The 21,319-nt window shown below is 47.5% G+C and overlaps 1 protein-coding gene across 1 annotated transcript in view; it reads right to left on the bottom strand.

Moving 5' to 3' along the window:
• Window positions 1-21,319, bottom strand: part of ANKMY1 (ankyrin repeat and MYND domain containing 1) — an 83,343-nt gene extending 62,024 nt beyond the window's left edge. Inside the window, exons 1-2 of the mRNA XM_075003948.1 lie at window positions 21,290-21,319; window positions 19,865-20,156 (exon numbers count right to left, since the gene is read on the bottom strand). Coding sequence (XP_074860049.1) covers window positions 19,865-20,156; window positions 21,290-21,312 — 315 coding nt within the window. The 5' untranslated portion in view covers window positions 21,313-21,319. The remainder of the gene's footprint in view (window positions 1-19,864; window positions 20,157-21,289) is intronic.

Raw genomic sequence — 21,319 nt, 5'->3', positions numbered from 1 at the left:
AATGCTGACACATCCAAGTGCCTGGAGTCTCAGCGAGACACAGCATAAGCCAGCAGCTATTTACGCACAGAGCATCTCACACATAGCCATTTGTGTGTGTATACACAGTAGGATGGTGCTGAAGCTGCAGTACCAGTGAGATCCAGATATCCACAAACAGCATCTGTTTGGCTCAAAATCAGGTGCTCACAGTATGTCTGGCTGAAGACCAGAGTTGGAGCCTGGAGCAGCTGCCTCCCATTCATCTCCTCTAAGCTGAAGAACAGGACATCACCCCAGACCCCCTCATTCTTCACTGATCACTCCCTGGTGTTTTGAATGCTACATATTATAATTTCATTTATCCTTGATAATCAACATTGAGGTTTGTCCCCCTACAAAAACAAGGAAAAGACAGTTACCTGTTCTGTAACGGTTGTTCTTTGAGATGTGTTGCTCATGTCCATTTCAAGATGGGTGTGCGCGGGTGCACACCCAGTTGCTGGAAGCTTTTCACCCTGGCCAGTCATCATAGGGTCGGTGCAGCATCCCCTGGAGTGGTGCCGATATGGCAACCAATATATACACCGCCCGATCCCACCCCCTTCAGTTCCTTCTTGCCAGCAACTCCGACAGTGGGGGAGATGGGAGGGTTTCAGAATGGACATGATCAACACGTCTCGAAGAACACCAGTTACAGAACAAGTAACTGTCTTTTCTTCTTTGAGTGATTGCTCATGTCCATTCCAAGCTGGGTGACTACAAGCCAATGCCTAGGAGGTGGGGGTCAGAGCCCCTAACGCACTGCAGGACAGCCCTGCCCACAGCAGCTTCTTCCCGTCCATGCTGTGTCAAAGCGCAATGTGCTGTAAATGTATGAAGTGAGGACCAGATGGCCACCCTACACATATCCTAGATAGTAGGCACCTGTGCCAAATATGCCACGGACGATGCCTGCGCTCTCGTGGACTGTGCCCTAACCAGAGGGGGAGGAACCCCTGTGAGCTTGTAACACACCTTGATGCACGTCACTATCCCGGAGGAAATCTGCTGGGAGGAGACCGGAAGGCCCTTCATCCTATCAGCAACTTCCACAAAGAGTTGCTGTGTTCTTCTGAAGGGCCTAGTCCTATCCATACAGAAGGTCAGCACCCTTGTAACATCCAAGGTATGTAAACATTGCTCCCCTGGGGAGGCATGGGGCTTTGGGTAAAATACCGGTAGGGAAATCTCTTGGTTAACATGAAATGCGGAGACCACCTTAGGTAAAAACACATGGTGAGGTCTCAGCCCAACCTTACCCTTGTGAAACGCAGTGTACAAGGGGTCCACTGAAAGTGCCCTCAACTCAGATACCTCCTGGCTGAGGTGTCTGCCACCAAAAACACTGTTTTGAAACTCGGAAACAGCAGGGAGCAGGTAGCCTGGGGGTCAAAGGGGGCCCCTCCATAAGCTTGGCTAACACCAAATTGAGATCCCACGGCGACAGTGATGCCTGAACCTAGGGCTTGATTCTCTCTAAACCTTTCAGAAACCTTTTGAGTATGGGGTCTGAGCACACAGACGATGTCCCATGACCCAAATGTAAGGCTGAGATAGCAGTTAAGTGCACCCAGGCCAAGGAGAGGGACATGTCCCCCTGTACCAGACCCCATAGGTAATCTAAAATCAATGGGATGGGGGCTTGCAAGAGAGATAGCCCTCTGCGAGACACCCACACTGAAAACCTTTTCCACTTAGCCAAGTAAGTCACCCTCGTGGAGGGCTTTCTACTAGTTAACAATACTTCCTTTATGGGATCTGAACAGGCCAGCTCCCGGTCCCTCAGCCACGGAGCATCCACACCGTGAGATGCAGCGACTGGAGACTGGGATGTTGCAGTCTCCCCTCTTGCTGCGTCAGCAGGTCCGGCCGGATCGGCGATGTCTTCAGCTTGCGGATGTACAGGTGCAGGGGGGTCAAGTACCAGTGCTGACGGGTCCATGCTGGTGCCACCAAGATTATCAATGGCCCTTCTGAGCGAATCTTAAAAAGGACCCTGTGAACTAGCAGAATCGGAGGAAACGCATCCATCAGCCTTCCTGCCCGGGGACGCTGAAGACATCTGCCCAGGTCCCCAGGCTCTGATTGCGGTAGGAGCAAAACATCCCGCATTTCGCATTGAGGTTGGAGGCAAACAGGTCCACCTGGGGATACCCCCATCTCCGGAAAAGAGAATGAACAACCTCCTGATGGAGAGAGAACATATGATCCATAAAGGACCTGCTGAGTTGGTCCACCAGTGAATTGTGCACACCTGGCAGGTAAAGGGCCTGCAGCATGATGTTATGTTGTATGCAGAAGTCTCAGAGCACCATGGGCTCGTGACACAGGGAAGAGGAGCGTGCACACCCATTTGCTGATCTAATACATTGCTATCGTGTTGTCTGTACTGACTGACACACACACACATCCTGTCAGATTGGCCTTGAAAGTCACACGAACTAGTCTGATGGCCCTGAGCTTCCTCACATTTATGTGGAGCCGAAAGTCCAACACACTCCAAAGAGCCTGGGTTCATAGCTGACCCCGGTGCACTCCCCACTCCCGGTCCAAAGCGTCTGTTACTAGGGAAAGTGAGGGCTGCCAAGGGGCAAAGGGGACTCCTGTGAGGACGACTCCCTCATCCAACCACCAGTGCAGGGTCAACAAAGTCCATGTCAGCACGGAAACCACCAAATCTAACCTGTCTCTTACAGGGTGACACACCGATGACAGCCATAGCTGTAGAGGGCGCATCCTTAAGCTGGCATGATGTACCACGAAGGCACACGCTGCCATGTGACCCAGCAAACACAGACGGCACCTGGCCATCCTGGTAAGAACTGCCAAGATGCCTCAGATGATGGCCCCCATGGACCTGAACCTGTCATCTGGCAAGAACACCCTGGCACACCTGGCGTCCAGTCATGCCCCTACAAACTCTACTGACTGAGACAGGACCAACACCGACTTTGTCTCATTGATCAAGAGACCGAGGCTTGCAAAGGTTTGGCAGATCAGCTGTACTTGCTGAATCACCTGCTCCCTGGGACAACCTTTGACTAGCCAGTTGTCCAGTTACGTGAACAGCTGCACCCCTTGCCTGCATAGGCGCACTGCTACTACCTCCATGCATTTGGTGAAGACCCTTGGGGCCGCAGACAAACCAAAAGGCAGGACTGTGAACTAATAATGGTTCCCATCTGCCATGAACCTGAGAAACCTCTTGTGAGGAGGGTAGACTGAAAAACAGAATATGTGTCCCATAAGTCGAAAGCTGCGAACCAATCCCCCTGCTCCAGCATCAGGAGTAAGAGACCCAGGGATATCATATGAAATTTTATCTTTTTCACAAACTTGTTGAGACCTCTTAGGTGCAGGATGGGTCTCAAGCCCCCCTTTGGTTTCAGAATTAGGAAATACTGGGAATAAAACCCCCTGTCCTTCGAAACTGGGAGGAACTTCTTCGATGGCCCCAGAACCCAGGAGAGATTGCAATTCCTGCCATGACAGGATCTCGTGAGAGGGGTCCCTGAAGAGAGACAGGAAAAGGGGTTGGGAAGCGGGGGTATGAAGAGAACTAACTAGCACATCCCCTCTCTACCGTACACCAGACCCACCGGTCTGTGGTGACGCTGCACCATGTATGGCAAAAGGGCAATAAGTGAAACGAAAAAAGTGCAGATGCTGGCATGGGTGAGATTGACTCGACACTCCTGATCTTGCCATCAAACCTGAGGCTTGGGTCCCTGTGGGGCCTTTTGGTGGCCTTGAGGTTGTTGGCCTGGACGGTGCCTGCTCATCCTGTTCTGCCTTCTACTGCCATCCCTTTGTGGCTGCAGAACCTGTCTTTGCTGAGGATGGGGGTTAAAATGCCTGTGTTGGTTGGCAGGCGTATGCAGGCCCAAGGAGCAGAGGGCGGCCCAGCCCTAGAGTCTTCCAGACTATGCAGTCTTTTTCTATCTTATCTAAAAATAGGGTAGGGCCATCAAAGGGCAGGTCCTGGATAGTCTCTGCTGGACCTTGTGAGGCAAGCCGGAAACCTGCAACCAATCCCCACTACACATTGCCACTCTGTAGGCCATAACCCCCATGGCAGCGTCTGCAGCATCCACTGCTGCCTGCGGGGCCACCATTGAAATCAGTTTGTTCTCCTCCACTATGGCTGTGAAGTCCTGCTTGGCTTCAGGTGGCACCATCTCAGACAACCTAGACAGGGCACTGACAGTATTATAAGCATACTTGCCAACCAGAGCCTGCTGGTTAGCAATTGTTAATTACAACCTTCCCTTGAATAGACCTTCCTCCCACAGAGGTCCAAGCATTTAGTGTCTCTATTTTTTGGTGAGGGACCCTGGACCCCTTAGTGCTCTCTATAGTTAGCAGCATCCACTACCAGGGAGTCAGGTGGGGGGTGCACAAATAAATGTTCATTGCCCTGGGATGGGACAAAGTACCGTCTTTCTTTCCTATGGGCTGTAGGAAGGGCAGAAGTAGGGGTCTACCAAACTGTTTTAGCCATGGTGGCAATTGTTTTGATTATGGGCAGAGTCAACCTGGGGGCCTGCAGAGGATGAAATGTTCATGACAGGGTCCACTTCATCCCAGACCTCCTCCGCTTGCACCTCCAAGTTTTGGGCCACTCTCCTAAGGAGCTGTTGAAAGGCCCTGCCATCCTCCAATACAAGAGAGGCCAACGAACCTGCCACTGCCTCATCTGGGGATGAAGAAGATCATAGAACACTAGAACTGGAAGGGACCTGAAGAGGTCATTGAGTCCAGTCCCCTGCCCCCATGCAGGACCAAGCACCTTCCAGGCCATCCCTGATAGATGTCTATCTAATCTGACTTTAAATATCTACAGCAATGGAAATTTCACAACCACTTGCCACTCCCCACCCTGACACTGAAAGCACATACTATGTAGCCTCTACATGCCTTCCCTCCTTCCACGCGCTGAAGGTATATACCCTGGCATACACATGCCTCCTCAAACTGCTTCTCTGGCACCATGCACAAAGAGCACAGGCCAGTATGTACCCTGGCTTCCCTCCCCATACTCTTAGACTAAATACAGTTTACTGCTACTCACATGCAACCCCCACCAGCCCATTCAGACCATCATATGGAAAACACGCTCCCAGCATAGCCCAACATGCCTTCAGCTCAGGAGCTCAGCATGGGGTGCTGTGCAAACACTGCCCCTGCACCTCAGGCCTGTGGGCTTAGTGAGGTAGGATAGTCCTGCCTCCCTGCCTACCCAACCCCTTGCTGTCAAGCACTCACTCCCTGCCCCCTTGGACATGCCCTGTCCGCAGGCTGCTGAGCCCATCAGTGTCCTGCTCCCAACCCCTTAGCTGCCTGCTGCCCCCTCCTTCCCCCATCTTGTGGTCCCCCATGTCCCGACCTCCTCACCTCCACGGGTCCTGCTCCCGGCCCCTGGGGCTGCACATATCAGCCAGGCTCCTGGCCGAGGCGGCCAGCTCCCCCAAGCGCATCCTGCTGGCGGCGGGCTGCCCCATGGCCGAGGTGCCACTGCAGCTCTTGGTGTGGAAGAAGTGGCTGAAGCAGATTTTCAGTGAGCCCCTCTGAGTGCCAGGACTGCCACCGCTGCCGCCACCTCCCCCCTTGGGCAGAGCGTCAGATGGCTGCAGCTGGGCCCGGCCCCCCAGCCTCGCCCCTGCCCAGATCCTCCTCGGAGCAGCTGCCAGCCTCGTCAGGCTCCAGCACCTCAAGCACCAGCAGCATGTCGCTGGTCTCCTTGGTGGCCAGGCCCCTCCAGCGTGGGCAGCAGGCTGAGGCATGGGCAGCCGCTGGCCCCTCACTGCCCATGCCACGCTGCAGCTCCAGTGCCGCCAGCTGCAGCTCCAGCCCAGCCAGTGGCAGCCTTTGATGAAGCCCTTGTGCCTCCATTTGGAGGGGAAGAGCAGTAGTGACCTGTTCAGGCTGGCATAGGCACTGGCTGTCCAGACAACCCCACACAGATGGCACAACGGCGCCATCACCGCTATCTGCACTTGAGTTGGTGTCGGTGCCTAGGCTGGTGCCTGTCCCATTGGGACTGGAGGTACAATTACAGATGGCACTGACACCAAAGGGGTCCAGTCCCGCTGCAACAGCACCAAAAACGGTGCTGAGGATGGCGGCAATGAAACAGATGCAGGCGGCTCCACAATGACTGCCGCTTCCTGTCTTTGCTCCAGTGGTGGGGCACCCAGTGATGCCGACGGTGCCAAGCACAAGAACAGTGGGGCCCCCAGCACTGTAAAAGGCACTCCAATGGCCTGGCCCTGCACCTCATGAAATGCCCACGGGGTCCACAAGGGCCACTGCTGAGTCATCTGTAAAGCCGGTGGCCAACCTGTATCATCTGAACGATGACTATGGTGCCTGTGATGGCTATGGTGCAACCTTCTCAAGCTCACGCTCCATCCAGAGCTCGAGTAGAATGAGTCCAACTCCAACACCGATTCAGAAGTAGATGATCACGGCGGGGCCATAGGAGTCGGCACTGATGTCATGCTCACCAAGGATGTTGCTGGTGCCAGAGTCCCAGAGTCTGTTGGGTTGGCACCAGAGCGCTCAGCACCAAATATGGTGTCGGTGCCAGTGTCACATCCATGAGCCCCCAGCACTCCGTTTCAGTGCTATGGTGCCTGTCCTCCATAGATGGAGAAGAACCCGGCACCAGCACCTGCAGAAGTCCTTGTGCTGCTCAAAATACTTCCAGTGTTGAGGGTAAGTCCAGCACCTATGGGCTCCCACTCCGCACCAGCTTCAATGGATGCGCCGCCTGCCCTTCAGCAGTGTGAGCCAGAGCCTTGGACTTGAGGCTGCCCCACTTTGACTTTGGCGAGCAATGCCTCTCATGCCTTCTCCTCTTCCGTCGGCACTGGAGATTGACTCCTATGGTGCCGAGAAGGCGACTGTGCCTGTACCTTTCTCTCGGTGCCAGGAGTCCTTAGGCGGCACCATGGTTGATGGCACCTGTACACTTTGCACCAAGGAGGCTCCTCTCTCTGCTCCTGCTGGAGACTCTTGAGGCTTAAGAGCCCCCTCAGTTAAGAGGACTTTAAGGCGTTGGACCCTAGTTGTCAAAGTTCTGGGCTTAAAGGCCTTACATATTGGACAGCGATCACACAAGTGTCCTTCCCTCAAGCAAATCAAACAGGCTGAAGGGGGGTCACTTTTGGGCATATGTTTGATGCCTTTTGAACAAGTCAAAGCCTGGGGAGCCAGGCCAGGGGACAGAAAGCCCCACCTCGGCTCTTAGTTTAAATACTAAGACTAGCTATCAAGCACTAAAACTATTCACACCTCTTCAAGAACTATTTACATTACAATAGGCTACTAGCTAAAGAATTGAGCAGAGAAAGCAAGAGCTCCAATGACTGGCAGCCCGGCGAGAAGGAACTGAACAGGGGATGGTGGAGGTGGGGCGGCGCATATATTGGTTGCCATATCGGCGCCAGTCCGGGGGCACCACACCAACCCTACAGCTACTGGATAGGGCAAAAAGCTTCCGGCAACTGGGCATGTGCCCACGTACACCCAACTTGAAATGGACATGAGCAATCACCGAATGTATGTTTTAACTGTTAAACTCCCTTACCACAGAAAAATTTCACTGATGTCTCATGTGATTGAAGCAGCGTCATGGAAAGGTATAAGCCAGGAGCTGGCAACCAAAATAGCTAGAATTCAAGAGCAGCAATACATGTGAATACGAGACAATCCTTAATAAATAATATCAATCTGTACTTTTTGTAACCCCTATTTTACAAACAGCAAACGTACATATCCCACAATGCACTGCACATATTAAAGGGGGAGTCATCCAATGTTTCAAGATCACATATTGTTTCCTATTTGGGCATGAACTGTTCATTTTTGGACTTTTAGATGCTCACCAAAATATTGGAAATAATCAGGTTGGTTTTTTGTTTGTTTGTTTTTTTCACTTTACCATTATATTGTCGGGCACCACAAAGAAGTCCTTAAAAAGTCACATGTGGCTCTGGAGCTGCAGGTTGCAGACCTCTGGTTTAAGCTGTCCAGGAAGAACGAGCAGGGGAGTAAAGGTGGTGGAGTTGCACTGTATGGAAGAGAGCCATATGACTGCTCAGAGCTCCAATACGAAATGGAGAAGAGCCTGTTGAGAGTTCCTGTGCTAAGTTTAGAGGCAACAGCTACCAGGGTGAGGTAATGGTGGGGGTCTGCTGTAGCCCACCAGATCAGGTGGATGAGTTAGAGGAGGCTTTCTTCAAACAACAAAGACTGACTTCTGGAGCACTGGTCCTGGTTCTCATAGGGGACTTCAATCACCCTGATATCTACTGGGAAACTAAAGCAGCAGTACGCAGACTATCCAGGAAGTTTTTGGAGAATGTTGGGGGCAACTTCTTGGTGTAAGTGCTGTGGGAACCAACCAGGGGTCGTGCTCAGATCCACGTGCTGCTCACAAACAGGGAGGAATTGGCAGGGGAAGTAAATGTGGGTGGCAACCTGGGCTGCAGTGATCATGAGATGGTTGAATTCAGGATCCTGACCAAAGGAAGAAAGGGGCATAGCAAAATACAGACCATGGACTTCAGAAAAACGGATTTTGACTCCCTCAAGAAACTGATGGGCAGGATCCCTTGGGACACTAACATAAAGGGGAAAGGAGTCCAGGAGGGCTGTATTTTAAAGAAGCCTTACTAAAGGCACAGAAATGAACCATCCCAATGTGCACTAAAAAAACAAACAGGGTAGGTGATGAGCTTGGCTTAACAGAAGAATCTTTGATGAGCTTAAATGCAAAAAATGAAGCTTACAAGAAGTGGAAACTTAGACAGATAACAAGGGAAGAGTATAAATATACTGCTCAAGCATGCACATGTGTAGTCAGGAAGGTTAATTGGAGTAGCAGCTAGCAATAGATGTGAAAGGGAACAAGAAAAATTTCTATAGGCATCAGAGCAATAAAAGGCTGGTCAGGGAAGGTGTGGGACCCTTACTGGATGAGGGAGGTAACCTAGTGACAGACAATATGGAAAAAGCTAAAGTACTCAATGCTTTTTTGCCTCTGTCTTCACAGACAAGGTCACCTTCCAGAGTGTTAAATGAGGGAGTTCAGAGTGGGAAGGAGGTGGGAAGTCCTCAGTGGAGAGAGAAGTTAACAATTCCATGCCAATTCCATGGGGCCAACCAAAGGCATCCCAGGGTGCTGAGGGAGTTGACTGATATGATTGCAGAGCCAATGACTGTTATCTTTGAAAACTTGTGGTGATCTGGGGAGGTTCCAGGCAATTGGAAAAAAGGCAGATGTCATGCCCATCTTTTAAAAAAGGGAAGAAGGTGAATCCATGGGACTAGAAACCAGTCAGCCTCAGCTCAGACCCTAGAAAGATCATAGAGAAGATCCTCTAGAAATACTTTTTGAGGCACTTGGGGAGATGAAACTGATCAGGAATAGTAGCTGAAGGCTGCAATCAAATTGCCCCTTACTCTTGTCTTCTGTAGACTCAACAGGCCCAAATCTCTCAGCCTCTCCTCAAAACGCATGTACTCCAGCCCCACTGTCGGAGAAGCATGTCCATTCTCCCAGCTGGTGGGGGGAGAATGGCAGCATGCAGAGCTGCCTCCTCCTACCCTGCCCAGTGTCTAAACCTTGAGTGTACCCAGTCTGGGGACACTCAGACTACAGAGGTTCTACTGTATCTAGCCTGATCCTTAGAAACCTCCCATGATGGAAAATCCACAATCTCGATAGGTAATCTGCTCCAATGCTTAAATACCCTTACAATCAGCAAGTTTTACCGAAAATCTAACCAAAATCTTCCTCGCTGCAATTTAAACTCATGGGCTTAAAAGGCGGAAAAGGGGGGCGTGACATAAAAAGTTTGCTCACCCTGCCTAAGGCAAAGTACTGCTCCCATGCGAAAGACAATTAGTAAGAGACAATTGAGTGGGACAGTCACTAAGACATGCTTACTGTTTCTTCTTTCTCTTTCCATAGTAATTTTGGGATTAAAATCATTTGGTGCTCAAATACCTTAAAATATACCATTCTCCACATCATAATGTTTCTGCAGGTTCTGGGCATCAAAGCACTAGATGGCCAGCAAATGTCCTATTGCTTTGTGGACAGCATGGTGACTATCCTCAATAAAATTAGTATGGTCCAAACAGGATGACTGGATAGCTGGGGGATTAGTAATAGAACCTGAGGTGCATCTTTACAATTTGAATCCTGCCTTATCTGTCAGAGACTGAAAATCATTACTGCCCATAAAGCAAATGGCTGATATCTGCCTGGGAGGAGCTGAACAGAGGTCTGCATCATCAAAGACACTGAGCCAGCACTAGAGGTTTTACCCAACATTTTCTGGCACTCTCAGGAGAAAGACAAGAGATTCCCTGGAGTCTCTGAGCAGGTCCTGGCAGATCAAAGTTGAGAAACGTGAGGTTTTTGCACTGTGGCTCTTTACTAGAATGAGGTCCAATTTCTAGGGCTGGTGACATGAAGCCCCTTAAATGAAATGTGAGAGAACACAGACAGGATAAGTTAAAAATATCCCCATTTGTGTGTTTCAAGAACTCTGGATTGCACCTCAGATGCCCCAACTCCTCAAGCAATTAGTCCCCAATAGAGGCTGCTTATTGCATTGTTCTGAGAGCATTCCCCTGCCTCCTGAACAAACTACAGGATGCAGTCATGATTGCCACAGATGAAATTATGCCCAAAAGGACCTGAGAGTGCTGGCACAAACACTAGGATAAGCAGATACATCACTATATTCTAGAACTAAACCTTTAAGCCAGAAGAGCAAATGGAACTACGTATGGAGAGAGGGAGGCTCCGGGCACAAACCTGCCTTTCACAAAAACACCTGTAGGAAACCTGAGGGGCAGGCTTTGGAGGAGGGGGCTTGGGTTAGCTTTGCTGGAGAAGTGAAAGGGATTCTGTTGTACTGTGGTGGTTAGTCTTTAAGAAGGTATTCAACTGTATAGAGAAAGGAAGAGTGAAGAGAGTGGACCTGGAGAGGGATCTGAAACACAACCAAAGGGGCAATGGAGAAACAAAGGTGAAACTCCCTGCTAACCACCATGTGCATGCCCTAAGCCACTCAGGAGATGAAACCCAACCCAAGACCCAAAAGGGAAGCAAAGTATGGAAGTGTCCAGGGCAAAGCTAAAAGTGAAACAGCCCAGCAAACAGCAAGTGAGCAGCCCAGGGGTAAATGCGTATCTAACATTGACAAAATGGAGTGACCAAGTGAGGCATAAGAAGTAGCCGAGAGCAAGCAGGAAAAGAGCAGTAGAGGGGGTTTGCCAAAAGCAGAGAGGGAGGAGATCACTGAACGGAATTAGAAAAGGTTCAGAAAAGGGTAACAAAAGTTAGCGGGGTGTCAACAGGAGGAGCTTTTCATAAGGCTGGGACTTTCCAGCTTGCAAAAGAGACAGCTAAGAGGAGATATGATTGAGGCCTAGAAAATCATGACTGGTACAGAGGAAGTAGATGAGTAAGTAGCACTTCCTTCTGCTTGTAACACAAGAACGAGGGGTCACCAAATGAAATCAATAGGCAGCAGGTTTAAAACTGCAAGTATTTCTCGACACAACACACAGTTAACCTGGGGAACTCTTTGCCCGAGGATGCTGCAAAGGTGAAGACAATAAAAAGGTTAAAAAAGAACTAGATAAATTCATGAAAGATTGCTTCATCCATGGCTATTGGCCAACACAGGAAGGGATGGTATCCCTAATCTCTGTTTGTTAGAGGCTGGGAACGAGAAATAGTGAATAGATCACTTGATTACCAGTTCTATTCAGTCCCTCTGGGCTACTTGGCACTGGCCACTGTCGGAAGACAGGCTACCAGGCTTAGCTGGATCTTTGGTCTGACCCAGTGTGGCCATCCATATGTTCTTCATGACCTGAGGGAACAGAGCATCTGCAAGATGATCTCACAGAGGGGATCATAGAATCATAGAACAACAGAGCTGGAAGAGACCTAAAAAAAGCCATTGAGTCCAGCCCCCTGCTCTAAGCAGGACCAAACCCATCAGATAAGCCCAGCCAGGGCTTTGTCAAGGTGAGACTTAAACACCTCCAGGGGTGGAGACTCCACTACTTCCCTGGGTAGACCATTCCAATGCTTCACCACCCTCCTAGTGAAAAAGTTTTTCCTAATGTTCAACCTGGACCTTCCCAATCGCAGCTTGAGACCATCGTTCCATGTTGGTCTGCCGTCCATGACCACCGTGAACAGCCTCTCTCCAGCCTCTTTGCAATCTCCCTTCAGTAAGTTGAAGGCTGTTATCACGTCCCCCCTCAGTCTTCTCTTCTGCAGACTAAACAGTCCCAATTCCCTCAACCTTTCTACGTAGTCATATGCTCCAGCCCCTAATTATTTTGGTCACTCTCCACTGGACCCTCTCCAGCGTATGTACATCCTTCCTATAATTGGGGGCCCAGAACTGGACACAGTACTCCATATGCAGCCTCAGCAAAGCCGAATAAAGAGGAACAATGCAAACCTTCTGGGACATTATAGGGGCTCTTTGGCATACTTGGCTTAATCTAATTCTTGACTCCCTCCCCCTCCCACTCTCTGATTTGCTTACCTTGATAATTTTTTTCTGATTTGTCAACTTTGCTTACTGTTTTGGTTCTCTATGCCTTAAATATTGAGTCTGTTCTGGTATGGCTATGGTCTGAAGAAGTGGGTCTGTCCCACGAAAGCTCACCTAATAAATTATTTTGTTAGTCTTTAAAGTGCTACTTGACTGCTTTTTTGTTTTGATAGTATATAGACTAACATGGCTCCTTTTCTGTTACTAATCACTTCTTTGGATCTACTGGCAACGCTCCTCTTGATGCAACCTAATATGCCATTAGCTTTCTTGGCTACAACAGCACACTGTTGACTCATGTCCAGCTTCTTGTCCACTACAACTCCCAGGTCCTTTCCCTTTTCTGCAGAACTACTACCAAGCCAGTCGGACCCCAGCCTGTAACAATGCTTGGGATTCTTCCAGCCCAAGAGCAGGACTCTGCACTTGTCCTTATTGAACCTCATCAGATTTCTTGAAGCCCAGTCTTCCAATTTGTCTAAGTCACTTCGGACCCTATCCCTACCCTCCAGCGTATCTACCTCTCCCCCCTAGCTTAGTGTCATGCACAAACTTGCTGAGGGTGCAATCCAACCCCTCATCCAGGTAATTGATAAATATGTTGAACAGAACAGGACCCAGAACCAAAGGTTGGGGCACTCCACTAGAAACTGACTGCCATCCCAACATTGAGCCTTTGATCACTACCTGCTGGGCCCAATCTTCTAACCAGTTTCCGTCCATCTTACTGTCCATTTATCCAATTATCCAAAGCCAACATCACTTTGGGAGAACATTTCAGACCACAATTATAACTCATTTCATTCTTTACTCTCCCAGTTCCAGAGAAAGTGTTAAGAAGTAAGTCAATGCTCCTGAACTCATTCCTTTAAAAAGGATCTAAATCCTTTGGGAACGCATCACTTTTTTTGGGCATTTATGCCCAGTGGAAAGAAACATGGATGGCAGCAACAAAGACTTTGGTGGGATTCTCATATTATACAACACCTTTTCTACATGCTTGGAAGAAAGAGGAGAAATGGTATTGAATGCCTCACAACTGTAATATTCCTTTTCTTTCCTTAAAAATAACATATTGCCCTGGCAGTTTTCATAGCCCAACATCTCAAAAGAAAAGAAATTTACCAGTTGGTGCTTCAAAACAACACACAGAAAGGCCTTCCAGGTGCTGGGCACTGGTCACAGCCCAGTGTCAGCAACACAACAGTTTTAAGTCATAAACAGCAAAACTGGAACACACTCATTTATCAAATATTTCTATCTCCTAGACAACTAATCACACAATTTCCTAGACAAGATCATCTCTTTTTTTGTACCAACTTTTGTTGGTGAGAGAAAAACAAGATTGCGAGTTCATACAAAGCTCTTCTTCGGGTCTGAGGATTTCTAACAATTTCTTACTTAGTTCTCATCAGGCAGGCAAACCATACTGGATAACTGTTTCAAGAAATTGTTTTCACATGCAATTTAATAGGGCCAAAATCCATCTTATAAGGAATAACAAGTTATGGCTAACTGCATAGACCCTCAGCCAGCTCCCTGATAATGATCAGTATATTCACAGAAAAAAGAAAAGAGAAATGTTAATTTTAACATTTTCACAGGGTATGATCATGCTACCTTTATCATATAAGGCCAACAGACATATCCTCCACTAGGCTACATCCACTGGAAATTACAGTGATTAAATTAGCAAGAGAACAGCTCATCTGATCAATGAGTGTAATAGAAACATTGAGAATTACTAAAATTAATAAAAGTTCAGCACAAGAAATGAACATTCAAACAAGGCAAGTTCCCTTCTCCAATCCAGGATCTACCTACTTGCAAAATGTCATTAAAATTAGACTTATTACTGTACAGTAGTTCTATTTCAATCAAACATGGTGATTCTGCAAGATTGGAACTCAATCTTTGGATTGCAATTCAATTTTTTTCCAAATGATTAAATGTAAATTACTGATCAAAAATGTAGCCATTGATCAGACAGAGGAGTACAAAATCTACAAAACATTGGAAAAGTTCCTGACTACACCATCCTTTCCACCATGGATGTAGAGGCTCTGCACACTAATATTCCACACGAAGACAGATTACAAGCGATCAGGAATACCATCCCTGATGTCACCACAGCCAATCTGGTGTCTGACCTCTGTAACTTTGTTCTCACCCACAATTATTTCCAATTTGGGGCAATTTATACCTCCAGATTAGTGGAACTGCTATGGGCACCCACATGGCCCCAACAATATGTTAATATATTTATGGCTGACCTGCAACAATGATTCCTCAGCTCTCATCCCCTATTACCCCTCCTTTACTTATGATACATCGATGACATCTTTATGATTTGGACCCGTGGTATAGAGACTCTAGAAGAATTCCACAGAGACATTAACAATCTGCACCCCACCATCAACTTATGCCTTGACTACTCCAGCGAGCGATACATTTCCTGGACACTACCGTACAAATCAAGGATGGCCTGAACAGTACCACACTCTACCGGAAACCCACTGCTCCCTATACTTACCTACACGCTTCTAACTTCCATCCTGCACACACAACTAGATCCATTGTTTACGGTCAATCGCATTTGCTCTGATCCTACTGAGAGAGACTGAAAACTACAAGATCTCTACCACATATTCATAAGCCTGAGTTACCCACCAGGAGAAATAAAACAACAAATTGACAGGGCCAGACGAATACCCAGAGACCAGCTACTCCAAGATAGGCCCAAAAAAGCCAAGAACAGAACACCACCGGTCATTACCTACAGTCCCCAACTCAAACCACTGCAACACATTATTAAAGACCTACAACCTATCCTTAATCAGGATGCCACACTCCAGAAGGCCCTAGGTGACAGGCCTGTTCTCTCTTACAGACAACCTCCCAACCTTATGAGGATTCTCACCACAGGAATACCAGTCCTGGAACTTTTCCTCGCAACAAGGCCCATTGCCAACTTTGTCCACATATCTATTCTGGAGATACCTAGCCAGATTATTCACAGAATCATGGGCACATTCTCATGTTCTCAACTAACATCATATATGCCATCATGTGCCAGCAATGCCCACATGCTTTGTATATTGGACAGACTTCAAACTCTCTTAGACAAAGAATTAATGGGCACAAAACAGACATAAAAACACTCCTGATTCACAAACCTGTCAGCCAGCACTTTAATGGAGTGGGCCATTCTGTCAATGAACTGAAAGTCTGTGTTCTACTGAAAAGGAAATTCCACAGCCATTTGGAAAGAGAGGCTGCTGAACTCTCTTTTATATTCAAATTTGACACATTAACACATGGTTTGAACCAGGATGACAATTTTCTAGCTCACTACAGGGGCTCTTTTACATACTTTGCTTTGTCTAATTCTTGACTTTCCCCTGACCCCTTCTGCCCCTCTGCTCTGTGATTTGCTTATCTCGATGATAATTTTTCTGATTTGTCAACCTTGATTATTATTTTTGGTTCTTTGTGTTGAGTCTGTTCTGGTATGGCTATGATATGAAGAAGAGGGTCTGTACCACGAAAGCTCATCACCTACTAAATTATTTTGTTAGTTGTTAAAGTGCTACTGGACTACTTTTTTGTTTTAATTAAGAAAGTATTCTGTTTACATCACTACCTTTAAAATAAACAATAAGTTACACGGTCTTTAGTTGGCATCCATGGAAATTGTACATGTTACTTTGTGGGGAAATATGTTGAAAAATTGCAAGGAAAAAATAAATATAATATGGGTTACAACACTCAAGATGTTTCCATCTTCACAGCAAGATCTACATGCTTGCATGTCTTAACTGATTTATGGGACAGATTGGCCCTGCAGATTGTTAAAACACCATATGTTTGCTCTTGCATGGCTTTCTATAAGGCTTCCCTTTACAGGAAAATGACTAGAGAGCCTACAGAGTTAGAGGGGAAAAGCCTCTCAACATGGCTGTGGAGGCACATGGAGAAAGGACTCTCAAGACCAACAGATCCAGGAGGCATCTACACAGATGGGTGCCTGCACCTCCTCCAAAGGCTCTGAACCTTCCACTCTGTTATCAGCTGCAAAGTTCTCTCCAATGGCTCTATCTTTAACAGCGTTAGAGTCTTAGTACATCTTCTCACGGTTATTTATAGCACTTAAATTTTTCATGCTTGTCCATGCATTCAGTCATTTGTCACTGCATCCCCATGAGATAAGCAAGTATTACAGTCATTTTTAGAGTCTACGTGGATATCTTATAATTCATTTTCACACTATTTGTTTGCATCACAAGAGTGCTACTACAGGTAATGAATGAGAGTATTTGCCAGATGATGGGAGGTCAATATTGTCTAGCAGCATTACCAACACTTCCACTGCTTAATGGGCTCTTAGAGGCATTTGGGGTAAATTACAGCTAAATAATTGCACAGAACACCAAGAGCCAGGACTGGTGGCTGGAAACAAACTTTATGGGACCATGGGAAACTTGGCCAAACTCATGATAAGTGGTCATCCAGCCATTTATAACCATTCTGTATTCTGCATGTTGCCAGATGAGAGCATTCCACATTAGAGAGGTTCAACCTGAGTACCTATTTACAGGCAACGAAACCAACAGAGATACCACTGCATACACAGAACTACCAAAAAAACTACTGGGGAATCTGAAGGCCCAAGGAACACAGGGCAGGGCCTAACTGACTTGCTCAGAGCTGCATAGCACATCAATGACAGAACCAGGACTAGATCACTGAGTTCTTGTTCCCAGGCTTAAACAGTAGAAAATACTTTCTGATTATAGCTGTAGTGATTACACCCCCTATCCTAGATCAGGGATTAGGTGCTGTCCCAGCACACAATAAAAATGGTTTTGTTTCTCCATCACAATTCCTGATGCAAATATCTGAGGGCCGCTAATAACTTTCACAAATTCAACAGGTGTCACTAAGTGAATCTGGCATCTTCCTACGACAAGACCCACCAATAAGGGAGTGGAGGGAAGGAGGTAATTACCCCAAGGCCCAGTGCTGCAAAAGGGCCTGGATCTCCATCCACCCTTGCTGTTACTTCAGCAATGGCAGCAGCCAGAGCTCCAGTCCCCTTGAAGTGCCTCGGCAGTGCTGATCTCATGCTGCACACAGCTGTGATGGAGTGATGCAGGGCAGCGCTGAGGTCACAGTGGCACTGAGTGCTGACTGCCATAGGCCCTGCCCTTTCTGCCCTTTGCCCCACCCCTTCCAGGACACAGAGCCTAGCCCCGCTCCCAGTATGCCCCTGGGCACACAGCAGCTGTCAGCTCCACTGCCCGCCACAACACCATCATAGGAGACATGAATTTGAGCACACTTCCCAAAGGAACACATGGGATGATCTTAGTCCCATTTAGAGTAATCAGACTGGTATATCAGGAAAGTACTGCTCAATATAACATCCTGTATTAAAATGAAGAAAAAGATGATGGATTTTTAGACTGCACTATGAATACAGTAGACCCCAACTTACGTGGGGGTTGTGTTCTTGAGCAACCCTGCGTAAGTCAAATTTCACGCAAGTCAGAGGAGCCAGAAAACCGACCAGTGCAGCAGCTGGTCAGTTTCCTGTCTGATTCTTGGCTCTGCCCCTCTGCTTCTCTCAGGGGCAGCAGTCTGACTCCTGGCTGCCACCCCTTCTGGGAATGGGAGCTACTCCCATCAGGAACAGCAGCCTGACTCTCCACTCCTGTCAGGGGTGGCAGCTGCTCCTGTCAGTGACAGCAGCGGAGAATCAGGCTGTCGGCTGCTGTCACCAACAATAGTGAGGAAACTGACCAGAGCCTGGTTCGCAGGCTCCCCACTTACTGGAGCCAGTGCAGCAACGCTGGTGAGTTTTCCCACTTCTATCAGTAGCAACAGCCTGACTCTCACTGCTCCTGACAGGAGTGTGGAAACTGCTCCTGTCGGGGCAGCAAGAGTCAGCCTGCTGCCCTTGACAAGAGCAGTTTCTCTGCTCCTGTCAGGGGAGGCATCTCGTCAGAAGCGAAGAAACGGTGCTGGTCAGCTTCCCCTCTCCTCTAAGTAGTGGCCAGCTCCCTGCCACTCAGTTGTGTTAACCTGAGATATGCACAACTCTACTGTGTTCAAACCCAAAATGAAAATATCAAGGCCTAAAATGGTAGCATGAGCAAATCTTGATTTGAGTAAAATGTGTGGTGCTGCACAGAAATAAGAAAATATTAAATAAATCCCACTGATAGTAGCCTACAAGTAGTGTCAAGCAGACAAAATAACTAATAGCCGGATTTACATTTGCATTAACAAAATGACAGCTGAATGTTGAATTGTAAACTAATTTCCACCCCGGATAAAGTGATTTAATGTTTAAATCTGACAAGTTCTTCATCCAGTATTAAAACCACAAGCATTATTGTAAATGCAAGTTAGAGGTTAAACCTCTCAAGTCTGGCACTCTCCTGTCCAGCAACATCCGTAATAAATACGGCATGATTTTAGTTATCCAGACAATCACTTTATAGTAACAGAGAGGAAGCCGTGCTAGTCTATACACTATCAAAAAAAAAAGCAGTCAAGTAGCACTTTAAAGACTAGCAAAATAGTTTATTAGGTAATAATAAATAAACTAATAAACTATTTTGCTAGTCTTTAAAGTGCTACTTGACAGCTTTTTGTTTCAATCACTTATAGGTGTGGCTAAATTTCCGATAGTCCCATAAAGTTTGTTTACAGCCACCAGTCCTGGCCCTCAGCGTTCTGTGCTATTATTTAGCTGTAATTTATCCTTAAATGACTTCTGAGAGCCCACTGTTGGTAATGCTGCTAAACAATATTGACCTCCTGTGGTTTGGCAAATTGTCTCGTTCAGCACCAGTCAAGTCCCAAAGGTGCTGGACTAGAAAGGTTCAACCTGTAATTCACAATTTCTGATATCTGGCTCCTACCCATTTAATGCGTCATTTTGTAACTATCTGTGAACACAACTGTTGCCAACAGGAGATATGGGCAAACCTATTTACTGTAAGAACTGTAATAGAACTCCCAGTTCACACATGAGGAGCAGTCTTTTAGTATACTTTGCCACGTGATGTAAGTGCAACTTTCATAAAAGGCAAAGCTATACATCCCATCTAACTGGAAAAATGTATTACATTTTTGTATACTGAAAAATGAGAAACTTACCGATGTATCTTCTTGACAAATCAAACCGGCTATCAGATAGACTTAATGTAAATTTTAAAGAGAATAAGCCAGTTTACCTCGCCATTGATCCAGGAGAATTCTCCATAGCCAAGCTTTAGATCAAACCCAAATTCCCCTTTGTACCTAGAACCATCTGGCCATTCCTGTATGCCACTGGTGAGTATGATCTTATTACTGTCGAGGTCATTTTCAGACAATTTCACTAGTGGTTCACCATCCGTTCTAGTCACTGATGTTTTATCTTCTTCGAAGAGACTGGAATCTTGTTCAACATCATCTTCTGTTTTCATTTCTCTGATCAGACTAGAACCCTGTTCATAATCACTTTCTGCATCTTCTTCAATCAGCCTGAAATTGCACTCAGAAAGGACACAAAATTCAAATCAAAGTCGCACATTAAAATCATATGAAGCTGCATCTAATTTGCTTTATACAAGATATAAAAATCTCACTCCCATATAACCCATTCCAAACACAGTATCAGAGGGGTAGCCGTGTTAGTCTGGATCTGTAACAGCAACGAAGGGTCCTGTGGCACCTTATAGACTAACAGAAAAGTTTTGAGCATGAGCTTTCGTGATGAAGTGAGTCTGTGCTCACGAAAGCTCATGCTCAAAACTTTTCTGTTAGTCTATAAGGTGCCACAGGACCCTTCGCTGCTATTGCAAACACAGGTTCCTTTCACAATGTGCTCTTAGAACACATCTATCACCAACACCCCCCAGAACCTTGGGTGTTTCTTCTCTCCCCTTAATACAAATATGTACAAACCCTCACATTACATCCTGACACAGCCAACTCCTTCACGTGTATAATTCCACTCTTACATCACACACCAAAATACACTGTCATTGGCAGACACATGCACTTCATACACCCCACGCCAGGCATCTGCACACACACTCCAATCCCTGCATACACACATACTTCACACACCTCACACGTGTACACACACAATTGGAACCCCTGCACACACATATAGGCCCTCCATGTTCAAATGTGTTCTCGTGTGTGAGGGCAAATATGCCAAAGGTGTGTGTGGAGACAGCTGAAAGCCGGCACATGCATACGCCTCACACATGTATTTGAACCCGTTGCACACCTGTGCACGCCCACATGCATGTGTATGCAGCACGGATTCCAAGCACCTGTGGCCACACGAAGCGGACACCTGTTAGCTGTGGCACTTCCGCAGCCACTCAGGAGAGGTTCAAATGCCGCCCAGCTGATTAGAAGGGCATCCACGGTGCTGCACGGTCACACGTGCCGCGGGGTGCACACAAAACTTAGTCTGCACATATATGGGAGATGAGCAGGAACGTTGCACACACGCACACCCCCACGTGTGCGTGAACACACGCCGTACCCTGACACACGTGTGCTTAGCATGTCCCGCACACGCGACCACGTGTGTGCACACACCAAACCCCCTGCCCTGCGCCGCGCTTGGGCACAGGGCACCTCGACCTCCCGGCACCCACCCGGCAGCAGCGGGAGGCTCCATCGGTCCG

Source organism: Carettochelys insculpta, chromosome 10 (assembly GCF_033958435.1).
Source record: "Carettochelys insculpta isolate YL-2023 chromosome 10, ASM3395843v1, whole genome shotgun sequence".
NCBI lineage: Eukaryota > Metazoa > Chordata > Testudines > Carettochelyidae > Carettochelys > Carettochelys insculpta.
The sequence above is the reverse complement of the archived record's forward strand: the minus strand, read 5'-3'. Positions and strand labels throughout refer to the sequence as shown.